General features: G+C 35.6%; 2 protein-coding genes across 12 annotated transcripts in view; both read right to left on the reverse strand.

Annotated features, from left to right (window-relative positions):
• LOC120417462 (kinesin-like protein subito) overlaps positions 1 to 352 on the reverse strand; it is a 39259-nt gene extending 38907 nt beyond the window's left edge. Inside the window, exon 1 of one of the 3 annotated variants that reach the window (XM_039579529.2) lies at positions 212 to 352. Coding sequence is in view for 2 of the 3 variants with exons in the window: in XM_039579525.1 (XP_039435459.1) it covers positions 212 to 286 (75 nt within the window). In the remaining variant the exon portion in view is untranslated. The remainder of the gene's footprint in view (positions 1 to 211) is intronic. The other 2 variants (XM_039579525.1, XM_039579526.2) reach the window with 2 other exon arrangements.
• A 430-nt stretch (positions 353 to 782) lies between these two features.
• Positions 783 to 12154, reverse strand: part of LOC120417460 (palmitoyltransferase app) — a 50377-nt gene continuing 39005 nt past the window's right edge. Inside the window, exons 9-13 of one of the 9 annotated variants that reach the window (XM_039579519.2) lie at positions 8923 to 8986; positions 8505 to 8556; positions 8316 to 8399; positions 7455 to 8207; positions 4961 to 6314 (exon numbers count right to left, since the gene is read on the reverse strand). In XM_039579519.2, coding sequence (XP_039435453.1) covers positions 6116 to 6314; positions 7455 to 8207; positions 8316 to 8399; positions 8505 to 8556; positions 8923 to 8986 — 1152 coding nt within the window. In that variant the 3' untranslated portion in view covers positions 4961 to 6115. Of the gene's footprint in view, positions 1935 to 4960; positions 6315 to 7276; positions 8208 to 8315; positions 8557 to 8922; positions 8987 to 12154 lie in introns of those variants that run through there. The other 8 variants (XM_039579518.2, XM_039579522.2, XM_052709382.1 and 5 more) reach the window with 8 other exon arrangements.

The following is a 12154-nucleotide window of genomic DNA, read 5'->3' on the forward strand; positions in this document are numbered from 1 at the left end:
ATTAAAAAGCATTGTAATTTGATGTAAAAACTCTCCGGAAGGATTCATTTTGGTCTCCGGGAATTTAAAAATCGAATTCTGGTCGCCACCCTGATTTATATGGAAATGAGTCTAAGTAAAATGAGTTATTTACATTTCTAAATTATTCAATATCATAAGTGGAATGCGCTCGATAAATATAATCAATAGTTATAGTTTAAAACGCACTTACCTTACCGGTTAGACGCTCCCAGCAGCATTGTTGAATGACAGGACATCGCACTTGCAAGCATAAATGTTTCTTCATGCGTATTATTACAACTTTACACCAGCCCAAGACACCCGCAAACTATTCACATTTTACAGGGACGTCATCAACGACACAGGCAAGCAAACTTCGAAATCATTCATGATGAAAACTAAACTTTTTTATGCCCATTTCAGCAGCGCGTCTCAAATGTCTTACACATCTTTTTTCTTCTTCTTTATAGATTTAAACAACATGCTCTCTCGTTAACAATCGCTCTTTTTCATTCTGTACAACTCACTTGTGTAATGAACGAGGCAAATGAAAAATGCTTGAACCAATATAGAACACAATCAACAAAAAACACTATTCTGAGTCTCACTCACTTTGTCCATTTTTCGCTGTTCCGGTTGCTTTAAAAAACACTGTTTTTTTCTACATTAATATAAAATAGTCGCCTCTGCTCTATCATTTAGTTAGAGTGCCATTGTGCTATCACGTGTTTGCTAAGTTTTCTTATTTTTGTTTCTGGTTAGGAGACGATTTGCTTGTTCTCTTTTCTCTTATTGGGGGGTAAGCGATTACTCGGGGCGGGGGCTAAGGTAATGTTGTTTCACTTGTAATAATGCTAATAGACACCGTTTTGACACAAACACGCACGCACGCACGAACACACGCTAGCTAGCTAGTGATGATGATAATTTCTCTTCTCACACTATGGCTGTTTTCACCAAACAGGACTGTGAGTTGTTGCCGATCGACCCGTCCAGGCTGTCCAGGTCGAGCGCGGTGTCGATCATGGTCGATTCCTGCAGCAGTCGCAACCGGCTGGAACCGGTCAGGAAGGAGTTGTTTGTGGTACCGTTGTTGCTATTACTATTGGTGCCGTTTGTCGTCGTCGTCGTCGTAGTCGGTGAAGACTGAATGATCACGTTAGGGTCCAACGTTTTGATCACGTTCTTCATCTCGATGGCCGTGATTGGCTGGGAGCTCTTGAGGGGCGGCAAATGGGCGATCGGAGAGGGCACGACGACGGAGTCCAGCAGGTTGCTGGAGGCTGCCGCCGCCACCGATTGCGCCGTGGACTTTGCGGTGTTGCTGGCGAACGAACTCGACATCACGGGATCGTCCAGATCCAGGTCGAGGTCGCTCGTGATGAAGGAAGCGTTGAGCTCGTCAACCGCGGCCACCGCACTAAAATTACTCTTACCTATGCTATTACTGCTAGGCAGCTGCTGTTGCTGCTGCTGGTGGTGGAAATTGCTTCCACTGGAAGCACTGTGCCGGGTTTGGCCAGCTGACGTTCCCTTACGGGCGGAACTGCCACTGCCAATGTTGGAGTACACGTGCAAGCTCGGATCGTTGGGAATATTACTGTAGACGTTCTCGTGCCCACTTATGCTGGACACCATCATAATCTCGTCGACGTTCTGCATCGACTTGTCGCCGTCGGCCGGCGTCGTGGCCAGCGACAGCTTCCCGCTGGCGGACTCCCGGTACAGATTGCTGTAGCTTCCGCTCAGGTTCGCCATCTTGGACAGCGAAGTCGCGCCCAGCGGAGGTGGCTCCATGTCGACGATCGTGTTGTCCTCGTCCAGCACCAGGGTGGTCACGGTCGTGTCCTCAATTGCCGATATGTTGTTGCCGGAAGAAGTGGTCGCCAGCGGAGCCTCGTTCTCGACTAGGTGCGCTATGCTGTTGGATTTCTCTGCAACAGACAAAAAGGATCAACTTGTTATCATTGGAAATTTTAAACCAAATTAAAAAAAAACTAAAGACTACAAAGCATTCATAGCAGTTACAAAAGGTGTTAATGGACTAGGCAAACTACTGCGAAAATTTTGTTTAGTATCAGCGTAGTAGATTTTAGAAAATTATCCAATACTCCATCAATATTTACAACTTGTGGTAGCTTCCAAGATGCGCACAACGTTACTAATTAGATTGTTGCTAACGAGAGAAGCTTATACTAAGATAGGCGTTTGCTACAGTATGAATGGATGAAACTTATCATAGGTGCCAGGTTAATTGGCTTTTTTCAAAATTAAAAAACGTTCGAAGAATTTTAATACGGACAATGACTTCTCTTAAAAAATATTCGAAAAATAAACCTGATAAAAAATAGAAAAATACACATCTCCACTTCATTTAAAACGTAAACAAAGGATAATATCCTCTTCAAGCAGCGTTCGATGACTTAGATCTATGTAGAGATATGTAACCACATCAGTTCTCTATACAAACTCCTGTGCAATGGGATTTGAACATTTTATTAAAGAATCAACAATAAGAAATAATAAAAAATCAGTAATTTAGAAATTCAAAAATACAAAACAAATATATTCTAAAAATTATTAAGCCTGGTACAACAATTTTTAAAAGTTTTTTTCTCGCCCCTTCAAAATCGGCCCAAAAAATCAGGGGGTAAAAATCATATTTTTTCAAAATACTTCGAAATTTCAATGGAAATTCAATTGCAATCAGCTTAAATCAATTTTAAATGCCTCTCCTACGGTTTTCAACATGTCTGGGTTTATTCAAAAATCTTTTGAATTTTTGAATAATTTTGATGTACAGTACCACAAAAAGTTTTTTTTTCGTTTTAATTTTTGTTTTCCTCGAATCCTACATTTTATGAAAACTAATTATTGTAAAACAACTGAACTAGTGTAAATGCATTTTAAAACACTTTTTTCATTCAAATGTTGAGATTATGAATTGTTATCTAAATGTTTGTTTTTTTTTAATACATAAAACATAAACTGAATTGAAGAATTAAAGTATTAAAGAATTAAAGAATTAAAGAATTAAAGAATTAAAGAATTAAAGAATTAAAGAATTAAAGAATTAAAGAATTAAAGAATTAAAGAATTAAAGAATTAAAGAATTAAAGAATTAAAGAATTGAAGAATTAAAGAATTAAAGAATTAAAGAATTAAAGAATTAAAGAATTAAAGAATTAAAGAATTAAAGAATTAAAGAATTAAAGAATTAAAGAATGAAAGAATTAAAGAATTAAAGAATTAAAGAATTAAAGAATTAAAGAATTAAAGAATTAAAGAATTAAAGAATTAAAGAATTAAAGAATTAAAGAATTAAAGAATTAAAGAATTAAAGAATTAAAGAATTAAAGAATTAAAGAATTAAAGAATTAAAGAATTAAAGAATTAAAGAATTAAAGAATTAAAGAATTAAAGAATTAAAGAATTAAAGAATTAAAGAATTAAAGAATTAAAGAATTAAAGAATTAAAGAATAAAAAAATTAAAGAATTAAAGAATTAAAGAATTGAAGAATTAAAGAATTAAAGAATTAAAGAATTAAAGAATTAAAGAATTAAAAAATTAAAGAATTAAAGAATTAAAGAATTAAAGAATTAAAGAATACAAGAATTAAAGAATACAAGAATTAAAGAATTAAAGAATTAAAGAATTAAAGAATTAAAGAATTAAAGAATTAAAGAATTAAAGAATTAAAGAATTAAAGAATTAAAGAATTAAAGAATTAAAGAATTAAAGAATTAAAGAATTAAAGAATTAAAGAATTAAAGAATTAAAGAATTAAAGAATTAAAGAATTAAAGAATTAAAGAATTGAAGAATTAAAGAATTAAAGAATTAAAGAATTAAATAATTAAAAAATTAAAGAATTAAAGAATTAAAGAATCTAAAATTTTACGAATTAAGGAATTTGAGAATTCAAGAATTTAAAAAGTTAAGGATTTAAAAATTCAAGAATTTTAGAATTTAGGAATTCAAGAATTTTAGGGTTTAGGATTGTTTTGAATTTAGAATTTTAGAATTCCTCATTTTTTCGTAAAAAAACAAGAATTCAAGAATTTAATTCAGGATTTTAATATTTTATGATTTGAAAATTTCACAATTTTAGAGTTTATTTTTACTTTAAAATTAAAAATTTTCGAATTCTTCAGGTTTTAAGTATTTTTGTTTTTGAATTTGTTGCTTTAATTTTTATTAATATAGCATTCCGATTTTTTTTTATTTAAATCTCATTTTTTGGATTAGGGCCGTGGCAAAGTTTATGTGACTTTTTATTTTAAAAATAAATAAAACTTTTATTTCTGTTTTATTCATGCCTGAAATTAGGAGATAAATAATGACATGCGGCTCTTTAATGAATTGTCTATTTTTCTACAGAAACGAAAGTTTTTTTTTCATATCGATAATAGCTACAACATACTTTCTGAAACGTTGTGAGCATCTTGTTATCGCTAGTAATTTACTCAATCTCAACTAACATTCTAATACAAATGCAAGAGGATGAAAATATATATGTTTGCTATTCTGCACATTCAAAAAGCACTATAATTTCTAAACAGCGCAATGCTTGATGAGCGAACGAAGGATGAGAATGGGTCCCAAATTTAATGTTACGAAATTGGCATGAAGTGAACGAAAACATGTGATGAGAAAAACATAAATCATAGTCATTGTGAATATATTCGCGAGCCAAAACTGCCTATATGCGCTTGCTGCTGCAAACACTTTCTATGCTGCTGGGACGTTATTGTTGAAGTATAGTGTTGAAGAGTTTAGGAAGTAAAGTAAAGAGTGAAAACAAGTTAAAGCAAAACAGCGAAACACTCACCGCTGACTTCGGTCACGTTCTGTGCGTTTGGCAACACTGTTTTCTCTCTTTTTTTGTTTTTGTTAATTGTGGGACTGGTTGTGGTTTTGGTTTTTGGGTACTTCAACAATAATAGATAAAGATTGGGGTAAAGTTTTGGTTTTGGTCGTTCAAACGATGCTCTTTTATTGTATTGTATTTTGCCCCCTCACGCGCATCACATGCGGCGAATCAATTGCACTCTATATCCTGTGAGTATTGTTTTACATCACTTGCCTCGTCACAAGAGAGAACGTGTATAAAAAATCGTAGATTTAACTTCCGTTCTTCGGATCCTTTCACTTGGTGAAATTTACATGCTTTTGTCTCTTGTTCCCTCAACTAACAAATAGAGAATTATTTTGCTGAATTTTATCCTTTTTCGCAAACGAGTAAATGTAAATAAATTTGTTTGTTTTTTCGCAAATTCTACCATCTATAATATAATGTAATATCATAAAGTTGTAACAATCATCGTTTTAAACGTAATTTCCTTTGTTAAATCAAGATTCTGTTTTATTTATTTTCATTGCACCTTTCTAGAGAGCAAAAACTTATCGTTGCGTTGTGTTTGTCAATTGAACCGTTTCTGTCTACTGCATAATATCGCAAGAGTTTCGTAAACTACGTAGATTTGTTTGCAAATTCGAACTTTTCTTTTCTTCAAAAAACCGAACAACGCCTGATTCAGCACAACCAACATCTCTCATTGTATTATTTGGTACGAGAAATAATCCAGTTGTCTTTGGTTATAGATTTCCGTTGCTAAAATTTGCTAATTTTCATTCTAAAATATCGTTATTGCCGAGTTTCAATGTTTCAAGATTCGTTGGTACTACAAAATAAATTAGCTTGAAAATCTAAAAAGCACGAGTTGTTAAAAGCGGTCTATTTGTATTTAAAAGTTTTACGGATGGAAGGGAGAACAGTGTTAAAACGTGAATAGTTGATTTTCCATCAATCTCTGCCCAAATACAAAATCTATGATTCAATTCCAGTATAGAAAATATCGCTCCTTTCTTCACATTTTCTACCATCACATCACATTCCTTGTTAGTTACTTTCTGTTCGCTTTATATCGTTTCTCTTTTTTCTTTCATAAGACATTATACCATTTGTATCTGTTCAACAGGATAAATCGTAGCTGCGAAGTTTAATTACTTGCTCTATTAGTCTAAACGAGGGGAAGAAATGGAATGTTTGTGTCCTGTGTAACCAGTGTGGAAGCTCTGTCAAAGCTTCGTTTATTTTCAATTTATCTGTTTCTATCTTGCCGGAAGTTGACCTCTGACCCTGCCCTCTATTTCCAAACCAAAAAACAAAAAACTGTGAAACCGGAATGCATTAACTATGTATACTCTATCATCCAGCTGTCCTGCAGTGTGGTGATGGTTCCGAGTAGTTTCGGAATATTTGTTTTGGAATAATTGTAGACGCCACATATGACTGGTAAAGCACACAAAACTAAGGAAATAAAGTGGTACTAAAGCTACAGCGGAAACAACAAAAAAGTAGCGTAAAAAGCACTTGCTCAAACTCAAAATGCATTTTTAGAGGTTTTGTAATTTTTTGTAACACCTCGGACGGTAGGTTGTCTTTGTGTGAGTTGCGTCGGTAGCGGAGAATGGCCGAAGGTGGAAAGAAAACTAAGCAGAACACATCGAGCAGCAGTTCACGTCGAGCGTAAAGTGCGCCAATTGACAGGGGAATCGTTCTGCAAATTGCTGCGGTTGCAGCTAAATTTCAATCCATTCTGTCGCACGCAAGCGACGCATTTGATTGTACTTGCTCCTTCCGCTGTCATTGTCCAATACACCAAGTGATTTGTTGACATTTTTTTGACACCCGCCGAAAACGTCAAATCATACCAATTTATTGTCGGATCGTTTCCTGAAGAGAACCAGCAGCAACTTTGTACTGGTTTGACGTTTGCGAAGGGTACCGAAATGTTTGGTTATGTTCTGATTGCAAAAGACAATGTCACGGCACACACGCAAAAACAGAATCCGTCGGCTTTGTTACTATCCATAATTGAAATTTAGGTTTTAGAAGATGCATTGAAACATTATCTACAACCCGGAGCAAAAATCACGATTTTGTCAAAAGTGGATAATAGCCGTTTGTTCAATGATAAAACGTTATTTCGCGCATTTGTTCAAGTATAAAGTGCATTTCTGCACGCACGAAAGGCGAAATGAGCGACCGCACCGGGTTGTACTGTGAGGTTCTTCATCGAATCGACTCCATGAGACAATAAGAGATGCCAACACACAAATGTTACGTTTTGATGGAAATATCCACAAATAAAAAGCATATTTTGCATCAGATAGACATTCCTTGTACCAGAAGGTCTTTTTTAGGATAGAAGAAAACAAATGTAACAACTCCAACAACCTACCGTCCGTGGTTCTCGTTTTTAAGCAGCGTAGCGCACCCTCCCTCTCCCTATAACCCAACAAAAGCGATCACGCTGCCCTTCCTCTCTCTCTCTTGACCAAAACTTATAAAAAATTACAAAACTAAAAATGCAATATGTGTTATGTTTCGTTGGTGGCGTCCTCGTGTATCGAATTGAGATCAAAGTTGTTGAACTTGTACTCGTACACATTGGAGAAGCGCTGCTTGTCGACGACGGTCGCAGCGGCCGCACCCCGTCGCTGTGCATACGGACTGTTGCTGCTGGTTCCTGCGCCTCCTCCTCCTCCGTCAACTCCTCCGCTACCGCCACTACCACCGATCGTTCCGCCGTAGTTCGGGTAGGACGATGATGCGCTGCCGTACTCGTCACCGTGGTTACTTCCGAACCCGATCGAGGAGGCCAGCGTTCCGGTGCTGACGACGCTGCTCCGGTTGCTCTGCGCGCTCCAGAACGTGGGCGTAAACTGGCTAAAAGAGGACGCCTGCGGGGACACCGGGTTCTGTTGGTGCTGCTGCTGGTGATGATGCTTTTTAAACAGTTTGTAGCTTTTGTGGTGATAGTTTTTGCTCTTCTGAAGCATCGGGTCCAGCTCGCTGCAGCTCGGGCTGGCACAGCGGTTCCGCGGACTGCTGGGACACGTGTGCGGCAGGGAATTGCTGTACTGCAGCTGCTGCTGGTCGGAGATCGTGTCGTAGCTGTTCAGGTAGGAAGACGAGCCCGACGGAAGCATCATGTTGCTGCGCTCAAGCGACGACGTGCCGGAAGTGGTCGACGAGTTGATGGTAGTGGTAGAGCTCGAGGAGGACGACGAAGAGTCGGCCGCAGCGCCAACCGCTGAAGGTGCTAGAACGTTACCGTGCGACGGTGCCTGCAACGGCAGCAGCGTTTGTGTTTGCGGTGCGTTACAGCTATTGAGACTATTGGTACTGGAGGCGTGACTGTAATAGGGTGGATAGTTCGAATAGAACAGCTTACTGGACTGATCGTGCAGTTGCAGGTCGTGGGATGACTTTCTACCGATAGCGCGATTCTTATGATACGGATACCTGGGCAAGGTCAGATTGATGTTGATATTGATTTGCTGCTGCTGGAGTTGCTGCTGCTGCTGCTGGTGATGCTGGGGAAGAAACCTTTGCGCTTGAAGCTCCCCACCCTGGAGAATCGCCGGCGAAACCTGCGGAACAAGCTGGTTCTGACTTTCGCTCATGCCGACGCCGTTGTTAGTATTATTGTACGTGTTGTACTTGGACTGCGGAGCGAAATACTTGAAATTGGTCGGAATCGGCACTGCCGGCAGATGGTGTTGTTTCGGTTGCGGTTGCAAGTAGTTGCGTGGATGTTGATAGTTGTTAGAGGTTTGGTTATTGGTAGTGGACATTGAGGGCGTGTTGTTGAAGGCAGGAGGCGTGACGACATTCGACAGATTCACATTGCATGTCGCGGAATGGTACAGTTGCGATTGAGTTTTTTGCGAAAGATTTACATAAGACAATGAGAGATTATTGTACTGTGATGGAGATTGTGATAATTGGAGATGTTTAATTTGGCTACTATTATTATCGCTAGTGGTGTTAGCTTGGTTCGAGTTAGTCACATTCAGATTGGTTAGGTTACTGATACTGCTAGGTGAAGATTTGAGTGATGGTGACTTACCATTCTGTAAGTTATCGTAGCTTCGTTGTCGAAACACGCCCGCATTCGAGCTTTGTGTTTCGTTCTGGGAAAAAAAAAGAAAAACAGAGTTATTAGAAACATTTAAGTATTTTTGAAACCATCGATTTTTTTTATTCAGCTCTGGAAAGATTTACAACAAAATGTTACTATTTTAACAATCTAATTGTTAAAAATAGCCTACTTTTCTGTACCAAAAATAACAGAATCGAATAGCAACACTTTTCAAAATAAATGCTGAAAAGTTCTACTTTTCTGCACTGAAATGGGCGCTGAAAAGTTGAACTTTTCAGCACTTGTTTCGAAAAGTAACACTTTTCAACATTTTTTTGATTTAAACGATTTATTGACAAAATACATGAAAATTCGACGTAAAATTTCACTCAATGGGTGTTTTTCGAAATTGCAAAAAATGTTGTACGGAACTCGTTGCAAAACTTGATTTTTTCAGCACTCGTCGTATTTATCCAACTCGGTGAACCTCATTGGATAAATGTACGACTCGTGCTGAAAAAATCCTCTTTTTGCAACTTGTTGCATACACTGCTTCAGAAAAATCAGATCTGGTCCGCAGAGCAATTTTTGTCGTATTCTTAGGTCTATTCCCGTACTTGCAGAATTGCAGAATTTCTGCAGGTTCTGCAGAATTCTGCAGCCAGCATAAGTCACTTTTTTGCAGCACGTTCCCGTACTTTTCAGCTCGCTCTCTTCAACTCTCTCTTTTGCAGAAGTTCTGCAAGGAGAGAAGCGGCAAAACTTTTGCCTGGGTATCGCGTTCCAGTACTTTTTCTGCAATATTGTACACAGTTGAGTGGATTTACTCAAATTGGGTATTAAAGTTTTTTAATTATTTCATTTAAAAAAAAAAAAAAAAAAGTAGTTGCCAAAAAAAGTAATTGAAACAAGTTTACCTCTATAACGGGGATATTATTATTTTGTATGCAGTGCAACATTTTATTTAAAAAATCAAGGATGTATTATTTATTAAGTAACTAGAAATTAATTATGCTTAGGTAGAAATTATACATTAGAAACAACTCAAAACTTTTACATTAGGTAAACAATTTTACAAATGAGAGTGGCAGGTACGTTTATTAAATATGATTTAAAAAAAGACAAACAAAGGTTTAATATAGAAGGGACATGTTATTATAGCAGAATGTTTGAAAGATTATTCAGGATAACATAAATAAATTATGACTGGATGTCACATGAAAGAACAACGGTGACGCAACGAAATTGGCAAATTTAAAAAAATGAATCACAAACTCAAAAATTTTAAAACACATAAATTAAAAATCAGGAAATTAAGAAATCCATAATTAAAAATATAAAAAAATAATATTTTCAAATTGAGAAACTTAAAAAAAAACATAAATCAGATATTTGAGAATTTTAAAAATGCAAATAATTATATCAGAAAAATAAAACAAATAATAAATCACAAATTCAAAGTTTAAAAATTCAAAAAATTAAAAACTAAATATTTCTTAATGTTTAAAATTAAAAAAAAATCTTTATTTTAAAAATTCAAAATAAATATAATAAAGGTCGAAACAAAATCGAAATAAAAAAACAAAAGTTTGAATATTTATGAGTGCAGAACACCAAAAATTCAAAAGCTACAGTTAAAAATAATAAGATAGAAAATTAAAGAAATTATAACTTCAAAAATAATTATAATTAAAAAAAATTCTGTCAATCAAAAATTTTAAAACAAAAATATAAATAAAATAGAAACAGTCAAAATTTCCAATCTATAAATCGTCTAAATTTGAGTTTCTAACCTAAAATATGACTCCAAAAAATGTGTATTTTTTATGATTCAAGATGGCGAAGAAATTAAGAATTTAAGAATTTATAATATTAAGTATTTAGGAATTTAAGAATTTAAAAATTGAAGAATTTCAGAGTTTCAGAATTTTAATTTCGACAAAATTACATAATTTTTTTTTGGTTCATATAAGAATACAAATTGGTAGCGCCGTTAAAGGTACAATTTATGATTTGCCAATTAAATTTACCTATTATTTTAACACACATATTGAGTATATTCAAAATCAATTTATGATCAAAAATAATTCCTAAACAAATATTTATTTGAAACTTTTAAAAGTTTTTAAAAACTATTTTGTTGGGGTACTAGCCGTGCTGTAACACTATGGCTTAAGTTTTATCAGGTAAAAATATTAACACTAAAAAAATCGCTTTATCATTTACATGAATGAACTAAGCCTGAAATCGCAATTCGCAATTCGCAATTTTCAGTGTAAGAACGGGCCTTGACCGATCTTATGCACCAGGTTCCCGACGAACACGCACTGCCCTTACACCTACATCTCACCCTTGCTCTGAGTCAGTACGAGCAGCACGCTAGAACACGCTTTGAGTGTTCGTGCCAGGCATGCACACCTTCTTTTCCGGTTACGCATTTTAACTCGGCCGGGGGTGGTACATTACGTAGGGTTTGATGTAAGTATAAGCGCCTAACCATTTATAGTGTGCCTATCAATTTTCAGTAAAGCAAAAAACTGTTTAATTTTTAGTTTGAATTCAAAAACTAATTGTTATTTTACTGTGTATTGTTATCTCCTGAAATCTTTCCTAGTGTTGAGTCGTGTTTATCTGTTGCTATTTCTTCTGTCGCGGTGTTTTGTTACAATGTTTTGAACCTAAGCATGTTATTAAAAAGTTTACCAAAAGTACAATAACGTTGTGTGTGACTTTGATCATTCAATATATTGAGTAAGGACTCAAACCTTACTTGTTTGAAGAAAAGGGCGTAGATTAAAACAATGGACAATAAAGGAAAGCAAACTACATAAAGTTCGATACTGAAAGAATAAGTGTATGTTGAAGGAAAGAAGAGTAAAAGCTGTATGAAGTAGATTAAAAATATAGGCAATAATTTATGAAAAAAGCTATCTGATAAAGGATAAATAATATCATATAAGCTTAGATAGCATTAATGACAACTTCAGGAGCCGATTGGGGATGTTAGGGAAAACACATAGCAGTTAAAACTGGCAAATAAAGTAGAGGAGACTTGACAGATAAGTGAAACAGGACTAAAGTAGTTGGAGATAAGAAGAAGAGATACTCCGAGTTGCGATGTTCTAGGTACATCCACAACAGTTCGTTCAACATGCTGTGGATCAAAACAATACCTTCTACAATCACAAATTACTTCCCTTTCCCACATTGCCGCTTTATG

Source organism: Culex pipiens, chromosome 3 (assembly GCF_016801865.2).
Source record: "Culex pipiens pallens isolate TS chromosome 3, TS_CPP_V2, whole genome shotgun sequence".
Classification (NCBI taxonomy): Eukaryota; Metazoa; Arthropoda; class Insecta; order Diptera; family Culicidae; genus Culex; species Culex pipiens.